Here is a 19,569-nt window from a genome sequence, read left to right on the forward strand (position 1 = left end):
AAACACCTAGAAACAGCCCTGACAGCTTCCCTGTTTCCCTGGCCAGCTCAGCCAGTGTATGCCCCTGTCCGCCGCAGTCCTCTGCAGCAAAGGAGCGTGCAATGGGTGTTGCTCTGGGTGTGCCACCGCAACACCCATTGCTTTTGATGCTGCCCCAGATTTACAAGAAGGTGTAAATCTTTGGCAGCACCAAAAATTAATGCCATGCAAGACCAGGTGTAGGAATGGTGCACAAGGAGAAATGCTTTTTTTTCATTGTTTTCACTTTTTCTATGTGTGCTGCATTCTGCAGCACACATAGAAAGAGCAAAAATCCATGAATGATTGTTTATGTGCAGGAAGGGATCCCTTCCTGCACATAAAAAATCATTAAATAATCACGATTTGCTACTTCTATGTGTGCTGCTGAATGCAGCACACACAGAAGTAACAAATAGCCATTAATGATTGCCTGGTTTGATCTGGTTAGAGGCGGGGTGGGCCGGCTGTGACAGGAGTGGGGGGGGGAGTGGTGCGCACTCAATAAGTGCGCATGACGGTTTGGTCTTCTGTATTGGGCCGGCCAAACAGTCATGCACACTTTGAATGTTCTCCACCAGGCTGTGTTGCATAGCCTGGTGGAGAACATGCCCAGCCTCCCAGTCCCTCTCCGAGCGCCGAGCCCGGCGCTCAGACTAATCACAACACTGCTATCAAAAGCGCCGTAATATCCTACGAGAGTCTGGAAGTTGGGTGCTTCCTGTTCCTGCTTCCTCCCCCTGGAGTCCCGGAAGCGGTGAAGAGGACCAAGAGGGAGCGGCTGGAAAGCAGGTGAGTGACATTTAAAAAAAAAAATTCATTCCCTCCGGACCCCCCACCCCCCCCGAGAACCCCAATCCCCCCCCCCCCCCCCAGCCGCAACTGTTTACTCCATCAGGCCGATAGAGTACAGTACCCCGTAACCCTGCCCCACCAAATATTGAGATGTCAGCTGGCCCAGCAGTCATCTTTTGCATGTACAAGAACCACTGTCACAGCGATTCCTGGAAATGCATTGAAAGTGTAACGGTTTGACGGATGGCTCCGTCAACATGATGGAGCTGTGCAACAAACTATAAACGTTTTTTTTTCATAAAGAAAATCCCAAAGTCCCTTTTTTTCTTTAAACCTCTCGCCATGGGAGCTTTCTCTAATGGAGTGGAGGTCATTTTACAGATTTCACTGTCCCACCTTAAATCTGGCCAAACCTCAAATGGGCCTTACTATGTTGGGCCCTCAGAGGTTTATGTTGGTGGTGGAGACGGAGTGGCCTCCGGCATTGATATACTGAAGGTCTGTCTGACTCTAAATGAGGTAGATGGACCTTTAGTTGGACGGAGAGTACCCTCGCCACCAAACTATAAATGGACCCAGAGTTATTATGTATTAAAGCACTACAAATGAATAATACTGTGGCAGAATGCTCTATGTAAAAAAACAAGTTATTAGTGGTGACTCCAGTGATTCCACAGATGCAGTGAGGTACAGTCTCAAACTCCTGAAATAGGCCTAGTAGGATGTCCCACATGCAGCCCTTCACATTGTGAATATGAGTGGTGTTAAAGTAACACATGTGGGACACTGGCAGGCAGCTGAAGTGGCACAACAGGTGCCCTGGACAACACAGCCTTAGAAACATGTTTATCTTTAGTGAACCTAAGCTAAGAAGGAGGCAGTGATTATGTGAAGTGAGGTGGCCCTAAACTGTCTGGGCTCTGAAACAGGGCCCCCACACCAATGTAAGGCATGCACAACTTACTGTTGCAAAGGATAGGTAGTATTAACATTCCTGGCAGCCATTTGTTCAATATTTGGAAAATGTCTGATGATTTTAGGGACTATCCTATGCTTTCATCAGTCCCTGTGGCAGCAAATATTAGGGTGTATTCTAAAGTAAACAACATGAAAACCTATTTTCCTCATAGTAAATGTACCCAATAAGTGAAATTGTTTCTCGTTCAAACTGTTCAATAGTTACTAACAGTTAATAATGCACACATGGTGCAACACTGCACCAAACCAGACATTTAAATTGCCACCTTCAACTGTTGATTAATGCAATTAGCCATTTAAAGAGGTTATAATGTTCCTCAGCTAGTCTAAATATTCACATTTGACAGGCTGGGATAAGAGATATGGTCTGCAGGAAGAAAGAAAAACCTTAACTAGTTAATTGTAATTCTAATAGATTGCAGAAAAATATTCCTTTTTGTCATGAGTTTTTTATTTTATCATTAACACCAGTTCATGTTCGCACCACAGTCACTGTACTTTTTAATGTTCCATTTATTAAGTCTTATAGGCCCATATGTACAAAGGCATTTTGCATTTCTTAATGGTGCGAATCACTATTTTGTGCCATTAGGAAATGCAAAATGCCATATCCCTATGTACAAAATGCATTGGCGGTGGTGCAAAATGCAATTTCTACCTTGTCGAAATCGCAATTTGGAAATCACAAAATAGGAAATCGCAAATAGTGATTTCCTAATTGTGATTCACAACCTGCATGTACAACCGATTTCCTAATTGTGACTAGTCGCAAAATGGCCATTTAGGAAATGCAATTACCATTGAATCAGATTAGGTGGTAACAGGTGCAAACTATAAAAAGGTACCCAAAATGCCTGGGGCTCTTTCAGAATGGTGGCCCTGTATGTTTTGGCGAGGAGGATGAGGATTGCGGCAGTGAGGCAGAGAAGGAGGAGAAGACAGGAGAGGGTGTTTAGGGTGAACGTCATCCTGCTTGAACAGAGGAAGAGATTATTGATAGGTACAGACTGATTAGTCAGGTAATTCTTGATTTAATAGCTGAGTTACGAGCTCAGCTACAGGCCCCAACACTGAGAAGCAATGCAATACCACCACATGTGCAGGTATTGTGATGCCTACACCTTCTTATGTCGGACAGTTACCAGGGGGCCACAGCAGTGGCAGGGGGAGGTGTCACAAAGTGCCTTTTCAAGGTACTTTAGCAGGTTCCTTGACATCATTAAGGGGAAGCTCAACCAATATATCTCATCCCCTTATACCCTCCAATCATTGCAGCAAACAAAATTGATGTTCTACAGGGTAGCACAGTTCCCCAATGTCATTGGCTGTGTAGATGGCACACATATTGCCATATGTCCCTCCTCAGCAACTGAATACATAGACAGGAACAGGAAAAGCTCACACTCACTCAATGTACAGGTAGTGTTTTACACCTTCTGTACCATAACAGACCTTGTGCAGATTCCCAGGCACCAATCATGACTCATTGATGTTCCGCCACAGTGGAATACAAAATCGACTGGCACAGGGTGAATTTGGCGATGGTTTCCTACTTGGAAAGGGAATCGCAGACTCAAGGAACACAGTGGTCAGCACGGTGTGTGTAATGTGACCTAATGGTTTTACTTCTCATGCTCTTAAGGTGACAGTGCATATGCCTTATGTCCCTGGCTTCTCACACTGTACCTGACTCCGAAGACAAGAAGTGAGAGGCAATACAACAGGGCCCACAGTACAATGCGCTCCATAATTGAGCAGACCTTTGGGATCCTGAAGTCCGGCTTTCGCAGCCTCCACAAGATTGGCGGGGCTCTACTGTACAGACCGGATACATGCTGCAAGCCACTTTTGCCATACTGCACAATATCGCAAAGAGAAAGGCCCTGCATGACATCCCCATAGAACCACATTCCAACTCTGATGATGAGTTACCACCACTACAAGTGCAGCAGGAGAGCACACGTGCAGCAGAGATCACCAACAACTATTTCTGAGTTAAGAGAAATTATAATATCAGATAATGATACATTACACATGATGGTAATGCTTAGGGCATAACTAAGACACCACCTTTTATTCAGGTAGCAACAACATTGTTACACTCAAGGATAAACTTGTGGAGGTAATATTGTTAGAAAATTAACAACAAAGTAACTATTGCCAAACTAAACAAAGGCGACTCATTCTTCTGAGAGTACAGTGCTTCACTTCTTACGGCTTCTGGGGTTGGGTGCTTTGTCAGCAACACTGGGCTGTGGGACTAGTGGCGTATCAGTCCCAGAAGTGTGCTTTCGTGAAACGCCTGGCACTGCATGCCTCCTCTGAGGCTAGAGCCCTCTTCGCACTCAGGTAAGGGCAGGATGTTGGGGACACAAAGGTTGTGGGTCTGGATGTTCTCTAGGGCTGTGGTCACTTGCACGAGCCCACGTGCAACGTCCTGACAGCACTGCCCCATGTCAGTCTGAATGTTCACAGTCTGCCTTGCTAGCATTGTTGTGGCTAGGGTGTTGATGGACCGTGTGAAGCAATCAAACCTTGCCAGGTACTGCCTGTGCCTCTGTCTCTGCACACTTTGCTCCCTCTACATTTCTGCTGGCCACCGGTCCTGCCCTTCTCCAAGTTCTGCAATAACATAGACACGCGTTGCAGCTACCTACTGACAGTCTGTATCTGTTTTGTCTGCAGGCGCTGTACAGAGATGATGGACATCTCCAACCCACCATACACAGCAGGACTCTCCGACATGTCGTCTGCCATGTTCTCAGTGCAGACAGTTGAACTTTGACCTCTGCACTGTCTGTGTGTCCTGGTCTCCGATGTTGTGGGGTCCCTGCTCTGTAATTGACCCTCATCACTGTTCACAAACTCTGGCAGTGGTGAGATTGTTGCTCTCCTGCCAGTTGGAGTTGGGGTGGTGGGTGGAGGGGTTGGTGGTGTTGTGTCCTGAATGACCACATCAGTGTCAGTAGGCTCTTTAGCTGCAATGGTTTCTGGCACGTTCGGGCTGTGATCTGTGTATATGCATGTAAATAGTGCAAATAAATGGTTAAAGTTTGCCCACAATATTGTTGTAACTCTGTTTCATGTGTTTGTGACATGTTAATGTTGTAGAAATATGTTTGGTTTAGTCATCAGCACACAGTTCAGCAACCAAATGAGGTGCACAACAACTCCCATGATGCACTGCCAGGGTGGGGCACGCATCTCAATGGAGTTATTTATGCTATGATGTATGATATATGGATATACTAACATTATTTTTTGTTAGTTAAGTAAAGGGTAGATGACTTACCCTGGATGGTGCCTGCTGGATTTGAGGTGTCGATGTCAGCTATTCCCACCACAATCTCTGGTTCCAGGGTCTCCTCTATGATGCCTCCATGGGAGTTGGTGGTGGTGTTTTGAGGGTCCTCCACCAGTTCCACATCCCTCTGCCATCCTTCTGGACACTTTCTCCTTCATACAAGACCTCAGGTCGTACCACCTTTTGCGGATCTCAGGAGTGGTCCTCTTGGTGACTCCTAGGGAGTTCAACTTCTCAAGGATGCTGGTCCAGAGCCGGGCTTTTTGGCTCTCTGGCACAAAAAAGAAGGAATTTCCAAACAGTTGGTCCATAAGAGACACACATTTATCTGTCAGGCGCTCCAGCTCCTTCTCAGTAAATGTGACCGTCCTCTTACTGCTCCCTGAGTCCTTGTCCCCATCTTCTGTAGCCATGGTCTTCTCCAGTGATGGTGTTATTCAGTGGCGGTGGTGATGCAGGAGCACTCCTTACTTCCAGCCTAGGCTTCTGGGTTGTGGCCACAACCTATATCTGTAAACTTCCTGATCTAACATCATCATTCTGCATCCAGAAAGCTCAGTTTCCTATTTTGAAATTTCCTATTAGTGAATGCGAATCTGTAGGAATTGCTATTAGGAAATTGCAGTTTACATACATTCTCTTTTACAATTCCCAAATAGTGATTTATATGGATTCGCTATTTGGGAGTCGCAATTTTGAAATTTCATACATATGGGCCCAAGTACCACAGCAGTAGCCATAATTAGTGCTTTAAGTACAGTGACAATAGGATCCAGATGTGAGGTGCCCACAACACTTCAATTTGGGCTCTTTAATTTTTTTATGCTACCTCACTTAGGGAAGTGGGCACATTTCATCAAATGCTTTAAGACCAAAGCTTTGTAATGCTCAATCTATCAATCAAGGGTTTATAGAGCGCAAGCTACTCACCCAGAATGAGTCTCAAGGCGCTGAGGGGGAGGGGGGTGGGGGTGAGGGTGTTCTGCAGATCCTGGAGGTTCACTGAGTTCCAACGAAGAGCCAGGTCTTGAGGTCCCTGAGGAATTTAGGGAGTGATGCAGTCTGTCTGAGGTGGAGTCAGAGGGAGCTCCATGCCTTGGCTGCGAGGTGGGAGAAAGATTGCCCTTCTGTTCTGCTTTTCTTGATCCGAGGTACTGTTGGGAGGGAGTGCTGGGCCGAGCGGAGTGAATGCTGGGGGCGTGGAACACGAGGCGGTGGTTCAGGTTGGCGGGTCCAGTGTTGTGGAGGGCCTTTTGAGCGTGAGTGAGGAGCTTGAAGGGGATTCTCTTCTCGGCGTGGAGCTAGTGTAGTGTCCGTAGGTGTTGGTTGATGTGGCAGTGGCCCGGTGGGTTCAGGACTAGTCTAGATGTGGCGTTCCGGACATTATGGAGTTTGCGGGGAAAGGTTCTTGTGGCTACCGGCATAAAGTGTAGTCCAGCCACCTACTGATGAGGGCATGTGTGACAGTTTTCCTGTGTTCACGGGGGGATCCACTTGAACATAGGAGTAGGGGAAGGGTGTGGTAGCAGGAGGAAGTGATGGCGTTGACCTGGCAGTCCATTTTGAGTTTGGAGTCCAGGATGATTCCGAGGTTGAGTGCGTGGTCTGTGGGGGTGGGGGGGGGTCTTCGATGGCGAGGGGCCTCCATGTGTTGTTCCCGGCATCGAGGTGTGGGTCCATGATGAGTATCTCACTTTTGTCTTTGTTGAGTTGGAGGCAGCTGTTCTTCATCCATCTGGCAACTGCTTCCATTCCGTCTTGGAAGTTGCGTTTGGTGAGATTGGGTTTGTTGGATAGGGAGAGGATGAGTCGGGTGTTGTCTGCTTATGATGTTATGTTGCCACTTAAGGTACCTTTAAGGAGTCGCATACAAAAGATATGTCAACTGTACTATAATGTTTTTAATGGAAAAAGGTGTGTCATAATTTCCATATAATTTGGCTTTCTTTGCTGCATGATTTTTTTAACTCTGCCACATATAATTAGGTCCTACATTGCTGCAGAATTCTATAAATCCTACCTATAGGGCCTTTGCTTTTTATATATGGTACATAAAATCCTACCAAAAACAAACTACATCCCTGCACACGTAATAACCGACTTGCAAAACCTTCTCATCAGGTAGTAACAGCAATCTTCCTTTACCCAGTCTGACTACTTAGATATTCTCTTACATTCTACGCTCCTCTGCAGACTCCAGTCCTGACCTGTGTGTGGGCGATGATTCGGATCACTTTGCAATACTTTTTCATTGATGAAAAGTCCTTTTCCAAACGTTTCTTTCCCTCCTCGTCCTGCCACTTTTTGCAGTACTTGGTGAAAGCTTTCTTCTTGCTCTTGTACCTGAAATATACAGTACAGAATTTCATCGATCTACGCAATGTATACATTCCCTCCCAGCAATATCTACATGCATGTCCTTTATCCTGTATAATGAAAAAATAAGGCCTCATCCTTGTGTAAACCTTACTACTACCTGCAAAATATAAACTCATGCCCTGTGCCTGTATGGGGTGGTGTGCTACCATTACATCGCCGTCAGTACATTGCATGTAAGTGCGTCGGAGTTTCACATCGGGAGTAATACCTTGAGCGTTGTTTCTAGTACCTTTACATTGAGGTACTTTACATCACAAGTGAGTAGTTTTTTAAAGGATTTGAGCGACATAATGTCATGTTTATGTATGTATTATTGTTAGACTTGGCATCTTTTGGCGTGTTCCCCCTGAGTTTATGCTTTCTGACCTCCCGGTTTTGACTCTGTTTTTGCTGGCGTAGTGTTTCTGCACACTTTTTTCACTGCTGATCAGTGGTAAAGTGCAAGTGCTCCTGTGATAAATTGTGTTTTGGATTGGTGTTTCCATGATTGGATATTTGATTAACTTGTTAGTCCCTAGTAAAGTGCCCTGAGTGTGCCGGAGCCTGTGAATCAAATGCTACTAGTGGGCCTGCAGCACTGATTGTTCCACCCACATGAGGAGCCCAGAAAAGGTACCTCAGACCCGCCATTGCGGAGTCTGCGTGCAGTTTGTAACTGCCATATCGACTTGGCCAGTGCACACACTTCCCAGTCCCTCACCTTCCTTTTTCTTACATGTCAGCCACCCCTAAGGTAGGTCCAAGGTATCCCTGTGGGCAGGGTGCAGTGTATGTGAAAGGTAGGACATGCCATGTCCTAATAGTGAATTACAGCCGATTTCGGTTTTCGCTATTGCAAGGCTACCTATTCCCATAGGACAGAATGGGGAGTTTGTTTAGAACATCTTATAAACATAGCTGGCCCGGGAAATTAGGTAGGAAAATAAAGTTTCATATGGCTGAACTCAGAATCTAAAGATGTATCTTTTAGTGAAGGTGATTTTTACATTCTGTGTTTGAAATGCTACTTTTAGAAAGCAGGTATTTTCTTGCTCAGTCATCCCTTGTGCCTCTGCTGGAATGTGGATTGCCTGTCTGGGTTTTGGATCACAGAAGGCTGGGGAGCAGGAGTGGCTCCAGATAGTCTAGGTGGGTCAGGAAAGGGCTGAATAGACCTGGGCTGCAATGGAGGAAGGAGGAGGAGATTTTCTTGCACCTCAAAGGGCCTGGTCTGCCTCTGACCAATGCCATCTCCACCTCCTGCCAGGAAGTCCCACCAGAGAAGGCAGAACTGGTTCTGGCTGGGCACAGACACTCTCTGCCTAAGAGATCAAAGGATTTTGGGATATACATATTGCGGCCCAGACCCCTGAACTTTAGAACTCTTTTGGACCAAGAAGACTGCCAAGAAGAAGAGCTGGAGAAGCTGTGAGGAGGAACTGCCACTTTGCTATGTGCTTTGCTGTGTTGGCCTGCAGTGGCTGCTTCTGTCTTGGGCAGTGAAAGGACTGGACTGAACTTTCTGCAACATACTTTGTGTTTTTCTCCAAGGGATTGAGGTAGAGCTTGCCCCCTGCTCAAGAAGTCTCAGGAACAGCAAAGACTTCAAACTCTTCTGCCCTCAGCACTGGGGACTGTGTGTTTTGTGCTGCAACAGAAGAAAAAGCAACCCGACGATGTCTACGACGCCGCTGCTGTCCCCGTGTCCTGAAGGCACTGCAGAGGGCACCGCCACAACGCCGCACCGTGACCCTGATCTCACCGACAATGACGCTGACACGGCCGCCGCTGCTCGCACTGCGACCTGTGGGCGCCGCACTCCGCACCGCCTCGCTTGACGAGCACCGCCTTCACCTCACACCGCCACCCTGGTCTCACCGACTACGCCATCTGACACCACCACGAGCCGATGCTCGCACCGCGACCTGAGGGCACTGCACGCCACATCGCTGCACTTCACACCGCAGCACCCGACGCCTGCCGACGCCAGCACTTTTGACTCCAACAGAGAGGAGATCAATCTGCAACGTGTGTGACCTCGAGGGCCCCGAGGACTCCTACACCGACCTCCGGAATCGACGCCTGCGGACGCCGTGCTTTCGGAAGCTAAACGAGAGGCCGCCGAACCCGTGCATTTCTAAAAAGTACTGTTTGCGGGCCTTTCCGACACCGTAGCTGGCCCGCGACACCACGGTCAACCTGAACTGTTTGGATTTGTCTGCTCACGATGCCGTGATAGCCTCGGACAGAGCTATCGACATCAAGGAACTGTTTTCCAAGCATATTTTGATAACCAAAGATTTTAAAGTACTGTATTGTGGATTTTTATCGTTTTTGGTCTTGTCTTAAGTATATAAAAATATTGGATATTTTTCTAAACTGGTGTGGTGTCCTTTTGTAGTGCTTACACTGTATTACTGTTGGTTATGTGCAAATGCTTTACACACTGCCTCTAAGATAAGCCTGGCTGCTCATGCTAAGCTACCAAGGGGGGTGAACAGGGGTTATTTTAAGAGTGTAACTCCCTTATCCTGACTAGAGTGGTGGTTTCTGCCCGACTTTGGCACATGCCCTAGCCGACCAGCAATCCCATTTCTAACAATTATATACATATAAATATATATGTTTAAATATATATTAACATTTATATATATTTTTTAATGTGATGTCATGTACATGAAGCAGTAAGGACTATTTAGGGTCTATGAAAGGGTATTCTTCAAGGGTAGAAAGGGGTTTTTAGGGTTAAGGGACAGGAAGGGGTAAGGGGTAGTAAAGGTTTTTTGGGGTTTATAGATGGATAGTTTTAAAGGTTAGAAAAATTTTAGGGTTCAGGGATGGGTAAAAGAGGTTTGCATATTTATACATCCGCATGTGGTTGTCCCAAAACTTGCAACAGGTGCAGTTTATTGCATTTGATAAATAGCGAACCCCAGAGTATTGTTATTTATCTGGTGTGATAAAAAGCACCTAGAATCCAACAAACTCGGAATGAGGCCCTTAGTCTCACCTTCTGTCTTTGCTCTTACAATATAATCACAATAAAGATGCACAGACATATTAAACTTCTAACACATCCCCGAGTGGTAGAAAATAAATCCAAATGTTTCCTGAAATCTTATGTTGCGCTTTCATTTCACAGACAGGACAATTATTTAGTGAGGGGTCTCAGGCAATATTTATGCCAGAACAGTGTCCAGTAACTCAGTCTTGCTAATATGAAAGGTATAGGACAGTGCTTAATTTAAGCCAGTGATTTCTTTTTTTCTTTTTAACTTTTTTATTGTTTTGATCAGGCAAACCAAGAAAAACATTATTACAAAGAAAAAATCAAATACTCACTGCAAATTCCACAAATTGCTAAAGACGACTATAAATCCCGTAGTACAAGGTAGAAAACACGGAGGGTTACAGCTTCTACATTAAATCTCATCAATTTCCCATATCGGGCCCCAGACCCGGAGACCTCTTTTTTTGGCTCTTTTCCCTTTGCAATTATAAAGTGCCTTCTCTAAGTTAAAAACATGGTGAAATCTTGCATACCATTCCTGAAAGGAAGGTGGTTCGGCATCCTTCCAATGAGTTGCAATAATTAAACGAAGAATGGCAGAAGCCATGAAACAAAAATAAACTTGGGAGGAATGCATATATAAGCTATCATCAATCCCAATTATAATCAGAGTAGGAGTTAGCCGTGCTAGGCCACCTGTGACTTGATTAAGAAAATTCTCTATCTTTAGTTTCAAGATATCGAGCTGACTACACCCACTAAACATGTGAATCATATCTGCCGGGCCCTGATTGCATCTAGGACACCGATCGGTTTCCCCTTTCCCCCAACTAAAGAGTTTAGCAGGGGTATAATAGAGCCTAAACAGAGTTTTAAAATGTTGAGCTTTAAGGTTAGCTGCGAGAAATATTTTTTTTGACAAATACAGGGACCTACAGATGTCCACGTCTGGGTCCCCCAGCAGGCCTGCCCAAACGCTTTCTGAGCTGGCAATATCGTCCTGGTTGGCATTCAACATAATTGAATATAGATCTTTTACCCGTGGCTGCTTATGCCCAAGCCAATCGAGTATCGGAATATTATCCAGTCGAGTTATTTGGGCCATTGCTATTTTAATAATCTCCCTGAATTGTAAATATTTGAAGAAGGTCTTAGTTTCTACCCCAAATTGGGTTTGAAGGTCTTCAAAGGATTTTAGCTCAGATTGCTCGAATAGATCTCCGATTACATTTATGCCAGCCTGTTCCCAAGTTTTCCCTAGGTTATCATAGAATAAGGATGGGAACATAGACGAGCGCCAAATAAGATGATACCTGTGCAAGGGATTCTCAGAAGTTTACTTGTTTTATTCCAGACATTCCAGGCGGTTCTAACAAGTTTGAACCGCGTTTTTTTATAATAGCTCCCCTCTAGTTCCCTTAATAAAACACCTGATGCGCGATCCCCTAAAGCAAGCTCATAAATAGAAGGAGGAGACTCCCTGCTATGAGTCACCGAAATAATTCCTACTCCGGTTTTAGGCCGAAACAAACTAATCATTTGCTGTAAAGTTACTGCCCAAAAATAATATTGCATATGGGGGATAGCCAAACCACCACGGTTTTGTGGCAAAGTCAACAACTTTATTGATCTTCTGATCTTTTTATAACCCCATATAAACTGAGAAAATATCCCTTCAATTTTTATAAAAACTCTTTGGGGGGTTCAATTGGGATACATCTGAAAAGATAAAAAATGTTAGGGAACATAGTCATTTTAATGGTATTAGCACGTCCTATAATAGAAATGTATAATTTGTCTATACGCTTTAAATCAGTGCTAATCTTGGTTAACAACTGTGCTAGATTAATGTCCCAGATAGTTCCTACCACCGCATTTATTTTCATCCCTAAGTAAGTAGCCTCCGGGGACCTCCGAGCATCATAAAACAGGGTGTTATTAGAGCAGACAATCTTGGTTTTAGCTGTATTTAGCCTATAACCAGATTGGCTACCAAATTCTGATGCCAAAGCCTCAATACGGACCAATGCGGCCTGGGGGTCAGGGGTAACTATGGCGATGTCATCCGCATAGGCTAACACTTTGGTATCAAATCCCCTAACTACAATAGGTTTGATAGCCTGATCGTTGAGCATAGCTCTAATTAAAGGATCTATATACAAAGCAAAAAGAATCGGATTCCATCCCCATCATTTGTATTTTTGCGAAAGGTTGAATATACATGGCCTTTATAGCTGTCCGAATGCGGGGGCCAAAACCATTAATACTTAAGATCTGCCATAAGAAAGCCCACTCAACCTGATCAAAAACTTTCTGAGCATCTAATAAAATCAAGGACATTTGACCCCCCGTCTGTTCGGTGATATCGAATAGAGAGATCACCCGACGCACATGGTCAGTTGTTCCGCGAGCAGGAATAAATCCATGCTGCCATGGACTAACCAAGGAAGCTATTATTTTTGCTAGTCTACTGGCTATAACTTTAGAATATAATTTCTCGTCCGAATTTATCAAAGAGATTGGTCTGTATGAGGCTGGATCTTCGGGTGGTTTACCTTTTTTCAAAAAGACAATTATATTAGTGTCCTTCCAAGAGTGAGGTGGGGTACCATGATGCTGTACTGCTAAAAACAAGTCCAATAACATATACGCTAGCTCAGGCTGCAAAGCCTTATAGATTTCTATCGGAATTGCATCTGGGCCAGCAGCCTTGCCGGATGTCATAATCTGTAATGCCTCGACAACTTCAGCTAGTGTGATATCTTTTTCCAATTCCTGTATAATTGTTGGAGGAGTAATTAAGCGCTGCCCCGCTACCGTTTGAGGATCAATCTCAGATTTATAAACATCTCCATAAAATTCAGCAAAAACTTGAAGAATATCCTGTTGATCAGTTACTCTGTTCCCATCCCGCCGTTTAACCTCCAGGATATTATTAGTTGCCGTCCTCTGTTTCAATTTTAGTGCAAGGTGTCTTCCGAACATCTGCCCGTACTCATAGTTATCCCTAGCCCGTGTTTGATATACTTTAGAATTCTTTTTGTTATATATCCCGTTTATTTTAGCTTTAACCCTAATCACTTCTAATTCAATTAACCTCGCTGCGTCCGTCTGTTTGCTTTCGATAGTTCGCAGATGTAATTCCTCATTCATAGAGAGATCAGCTATGAGTTGTTGGACAGCCACCCTATGCTGTTTCCTAAGATGACCGGCAAAACTAATGATTTCCCCCCTTAGGCATGCTTTAAACGTATCCCAAACAATTTCCCTTGATGCACTATAACGATTTACCTCAAAAAATTGCTTGGTCCAGCTCCTAAGATGATCAAAAAATCCTTCAGTTACCAAAAGTTTCCTATCGAAGGACCATTTTATAGGGCGGTTCAGATGTTCCAGGAGCTCTAACTCGAGTATCAGAGGGTTATGATCTGATAACAGCTTGGGGAGTTTCCGTATATTGGCTCGATCTATAAGGGAAGTAGATATAAAGAAGTAATCTAGCCTAACATATTTCTGATGGGGACAGGAAAAATAAGTATAACCAACATCTCCTGCTGCTTTTCGAGTCCACACATCGACTAATCCATGGCTCCCTGCTAAGGCTTTAAGGGCCTTAAATACCCGTGGCTTCCTCCCATCATACCTTCCCAAAGAGATATCCGATATGCCTAAGTGGATATTGAAATCCCCACAAATTATAAGTGGAGAAGGCCAAGCTGCTAACTCAAGCTCCAACTCGACCCATAGATCAGCGTCATCAAAGTAGGAGCCATAAATTGTGCATAAGGTTACCCTGCAAGGTAAAAAGGCTATAGCCCATCTCCCGCACTTATCTGCAAGGGTTCGCTCCACCACAGGCATCCGAGTGGAGGTGTGGATAGCCACTCCTCTTGTAGTGGTAGTCTGCCGTGAGCAGATCGCCTGCTTGTACCCAGGAATAATATTTAACCCTCTCTTCTGGAAAGGTATATGGGTCTCTTGTTGGCAGATAACGTCCACCCCCCATGAGCGAATAGCTTCTGCAGATCTGTATCGTTTACCAGCATTGTTCAACCCCCCTATGTTCAAAGAGCAAATTCTCAGCCTACCCATCGTAGTAATTTTTATTCCGGGGCAGTGACTTTAAACATTCCGATAGCTCAATATCAAACAAATTTTGACTCTTTTCTGATTTCCCTGAACTTTTTACTCCCCACCCTTCCCTGCTCACCCCACTCCCTAACCCTCGACTCCCCAACCCCCCCCATCCCTCCCACCCTGTAAGTGAAAGCAACAGACCTGCCAGGTCTGTGGTGGATGAATATTGTGCTCTCCCAAAAATGAGCAAATCTTGACTTAGCTAATACCCCCTATTTATCCAAAATAACACCTCCCATAGCTATATGGCCCTATGTTTCTCCATTCTGCCCGCTCTGCGAGAAGAAAGAACAAGGAGGAAGGGGGCAGGGCAGGATATAGTGCTGGATCAGTTACACCTAAGATTTAGCCTTCCCTCCTGTATCCAGAAACTCTTTTGCCTTTATCTCGGACGTAAAAAAGCTTGTATTATCCCTCCAAATTACTTTTAGCCGAGCGGGGTTTAAGAGGAAGGCCTGAGCTCCCTTCTCTTGAAAAGGCTTAATCATCTGGCGTATGCGCCACCGGCGTTCTACAGTGACATGACAAAAGTCAGGTCTGACAAAAAAAGAAAACCCCTCCGCTTTTAGTTGGGCCTCTGGTCTCGCTCTTTCAAATAAACTTTGTCTTAACGAAAAATTCCCATAATAGACCAGTAACGCCCTGGGTTTGGCATCGGGTCGAGCAGGTTGACGGATGGAAAATGGGACCCGGTGTGCCCTTTGTTTTTCCTTATGCCAGTCCCAGCCAACCAGATCCGGCAAAGAGGCCTGCAATAGTTGAACAATATAGGTACGAGGATCAGACCCTTCCCTTCCCTCCGGAATACCCAGAAATCTCAGGTTATTCCTATGCTGGTAATTTTCCCCCTCCTCCAGTTTCCACTGGATATCCATAATTCGTGCCTCATGAGCGTCCACTTGACCTTTGGAGCCTGCAACCTCTATTTCCAAAACTTCTGTCCGAGACTCGATATCGGTCATGCGATCACTTATATCCTTACAAGTCTTTGCGACCTTCCTGATTGCCCCTTGAAGTTTACGGTAGGCATTCTGTGACCTCTTGCTTTCGATCCGGGATTCCTCACGGTGTGCAACCACGCACTGCATAATTGACTCTAAAGTTGGAGGAGTCGGATTGAGCCCCGCTTCTGGTCCATTATTTAAATTAGGTTTAATAGTACCCATCAATTGGTCTCCAAGTGCATAATCCCAGTTCAGGGTCGCCTGTTTTTGGCCCTCAAGTCTCTTAGGACAAAGATTCTGAGATCGAACAGTTGCTGCAGACCCCGAGGCGGAGGGTGGCTTAACCTTATGTTGTGAAGCCTGCTCATCGCTGGACAGGGTCTCCCCGCCCGAGTCTGAGCTAGCATCTGACCAAGTTGCATCAGATAAAGAAAAAAAGTAATTTGCCTCTGAATCCAGATCTTTATCCCAGTCCCGACGTGGGGTCCGATGACCCCTAAAGCTCCCTTTATATTTTAACCCCTGGACTGTCATCTGAGGGGGAGTGCTCTGAGCTTTTTCCAACAATACTTCGGTCAGACCCGCCTGGAGCCCTGTTTTCTGATCAGAGGGTATAAAGTGCGAGTTTTCCCCACCTTCCCCACCTTCCCCGAGTTCCAGTGACTCCACCAAGTGCCCCTGGCCAGTGATTTCTGGTGCTTCGCGCCGGCACTTAATTCTTAGCACCGGTGCTTGTGACAGTCTGCCACATGGTGGCGCTGTCTTCCATATTTGGGTAGGAGCATAACAACAGCTGTTTGTTAATTTAACATATATTAACAATGCCACACAAGCTCTTCTTATAGCTTCGGGGGCCTGGAATAGTCTGAATTGTCACACTTGTAGGAGTGTGATGGTTAGTAGTTTTGTTGGTACTGTAATTGGCAGCACTGGCAGGGGTAATGGATGGTGCAAGCGGATGTGTCCTACTGACGAGGGCCCTAGCACTTATTGTTTTCCAAATTAACCACTGGTTTAGGGACCCCTCCACTGCTGGTGATCACATCCCTTCTTAGTATTAGCATATCTAAAGGTGTATGTGTTCCTAAAGCTGCTTACTTAGGACATCTTCTTTGCTGCTGCTCCATGGACAACCAGCCAGGGAGACTCCCCATGCCTCCCATGTGGGGCAGAGATTGGGGGAGATACATCAGGCCACAATCACAATACAAGCAGCCACACTTTGGGCTGGGAGCAGAAAATCAACATTCTCATCAGCACCAACACATATTTTAGGCACGCCATGACCCCATACTTAGGTAGCTTAGCATTAAAGTTGTGAAAAATGTGATACCAACATGAAACTTTGCACAGGGCTTGATAATAAGGTAAAAACATTAGTGATGATATAGACCCCAAAAATGATATGCCTATTTTGCCAGTATAACGTCATAAAAGAAAATGGCTGCGGTTATTATTTGTATACCGATTATTAATCTAATGTTAGGCATTCATCACATCGTTTCACACGTTTTTCTGGTCGGGAATGGCAAAAGTGGTACAAATTCTGCATTTTAGTTGACACCTGATGAAGTGTGAGGAACTTTTTATGGATCCAGTAAGTAAATACCTTATGATGTAAATAAAATAATACGTTGTACTGCCCTTGTAAACTAACAAATTATTTTTTTTGTTGCAGGTTTCAGAAATTGTGAAAAGCTTATCAGTAAATAACTAAAAATGTCTACCAAAAGAATGATTCTGGTGGTTTTTAACTCTAAGCTACCTCACTACCATGCCCGGCAGTCATGGCTTCTTTGGAGGTGCAGAACTGGAGGCCTACATGCCCCTACCGCTAATTCAGATTGTATGCCGGCCTGGATGGCATGGATCCCCTTCAGTTGCTGTACCTGGATGCCTTTCATTAGAGTAAGTTATTCAGGACAGGTAACTCCCTCCGAGCTACAGCCTGTGCCTTCGAGCCTTGGGTTGCTGCAAACTCTTCACAGTGAACAGCTCCCTCGCATCTCCTGTGTTTTTGTGGCATGTCTTTCTGGAAACGGGAGGCTACACATTAAGGCCACTGTAGGCAACTGCCTTATGGAGCATAAGCAGATGGCTAGATCGTGGTGCCAGATTGCAACTAACGGCCTAAAAATGCCCCTTCTGTCAGGAGAGAGGGAGTGCATAAACAGTGAAATATCATTTTGCCATTGGCTCTGACAAGCTGAGCCCAGGAGCTGGCCCCTGTGTTTGTAGGTTTCTGTTGCTGATTCCAGGACAAGGAGCTTCCGCCCAGCCCTTTTGTCTCTACGACTGCAAGCTCTTCAGGGAGCTAGCCTCACTCCCAGGACGCTATGTCTTATGCTATTAAATGCCCTTCCGGGAGTTCCACGTTACTATTAGTGCAGCCGTGCACTGTACTTTTCACCTCTACGCCTCCATGAATTGTGTTACTGTAAGCTTTGCAGAGTAGGGAACTATGGGGCATATTTAGGAAGAAGTGGCAGAGTGCGACGTTAGCCTCTTGGCTTAACACTTCGCTCTCCCACTTCTTAAAAGTAGGGCTGCACTGTATTTACAAGGATACGGTGCAGCCTTATGTCTCCCCCTGCGCTGGCACTAATTACAGCTGCCTAGAGGCTTAAGTGGCTTAACGCTGCCTTGTAAATAAGGCAAAGCCCCTATGGCCACCATAGCATCTGAAAAAGTGGCGTTGTGGTGTCGATACGGGCTTGCAAATATGCCCCTACGTGTTCGCATGGAGGTCTGAGACTGGACTCTGAGGGGCAATGAGCTCCATCTTGCACACCAATTACTTGTGTTGCTGCAAGCTCCAACGTGCAGAGCTAACTCCGAAACCTGTGCACCTGTCTTGTGCTTGTAGAGGGTCTGTGGGCAAGGAGCTCTCTCGTAACCCCTCTCACTCCATGAAAGGGATGGGAGCTCATCTACTCCCCACTGTGCGATACTGTAACCTCTATGGAAAAGTAAGACCCCCCCTGTTTAATTTGTGCAGGTGGTTTGTCTCATGTTAGTGCCTGACACAAATTTTTCATAATCAGACTTGGTGCTAGAGAAAGGGATAAAAGGAAGACAGAAGGAGGAAAAGAAAGATTTGAAAAAAGTAAGAAAATTGTGATAAGAAAATAGAACCCGCACAAGTGAAATAAAGATACGGGAAGTGTAGGGTGGCAGAAGAAAGAGGCAAGAGGTGGAATTTAGTCTAAACAGCCTTGACATTTCATAGCCTTGCTATTCAGCAACTGCAGCATTTGGCAGCTCCAGCGGTTAGCCCCTGGAGTAAAATTCAGGCACCTGCACATGTTGTTTTTTGTTCTGGCATTAGCCAAGATCTTTTGATTTTACTACAATGATATATAATTATAGGGGCTTTCAGCCAGCCCTCCTCATCCATTGGTATGTTGCTGTGTCATTCACATCTTTCTTCTACTTGCTACAGCAAATAGTATGGCACAAAGGGTCAGCCCACTTCAGTCATTGGCTAACTTCTCTATGAGTGACAGCATTCTGCTCTTTAACACGGGGCACAAAGTAGTCTCCTTCAGTGCCAGGGACTACTATGGCAACGTGTGTGTTTTAAGACCAAAACAGGTTTTTGCTTCTAGCCAATGTTTATTTATCTACATTGGCAGCTCCCCCACAATAAAGCTTGACAAAATTCATAATGAAACAAAATAGGCATTGACAAATAAAAACGAATGACAGCCAGCATCAGCCCCACTGGCCTTGCCAATGCTTGTTTACAAACAGCAGTGAAACTCCCTCTTATGCCTGGGTGTAAATAGATTGTGTTACAGTAAGGTTTCCGCTATTGTGTCTGTACGGTATTTGATAGAATTGCCTCTACAGTGTGTAGTTCATAGTTCCTTTATTGTGTGCCTATAATTTATGTTACTGTGATCTCTATGTAGAAGTGAGCTCCCTCACATCTTACCGGTGTGTGTAGTTTTTGTCACTGTGAGCTCTATGAAGCAGGGCGCATCACAGACCCTTTATTCTATCTGTACAATTTATGCTAGTGT

General features: G+C 45.1%; 1 protein-coding gene across 1 annotated transcript in view; it reads right to left on the reverse strand.

The window, feature by feature from the left end:
- Positions 1-19,569, reverse strand: part of RPL3L (ribosomal protein L3 like) — a 106,261-nt gene that overhangs the window by 73,447 nt on the left and 13,245 nt on the right. Inside the window, exon 4 of the mRNA XM_085629373.1 lies at positions 7,303-7,438. Coding sequence (XP_085485499.1) covers positions 7,303-7,438 — 136 coding nt within the window. The remainder of the gene's footprint in view (positions 1-7,302; positions 7,439-19,569) is intronic.

The sequence above is a fragment of the Triturus cristatus genome, chromosome 10 (assembly GCF_964204655.1).
Source record: "Triturus cristatus chromosome 10, aTriCri1.1, whole genome shotgun sequence".
Lineage (NCBI taxonomy): Eukaryota > Metazoa > Chordata > Amphibia > Caudata > Salamandridae > Triturus > Triturus cristatus.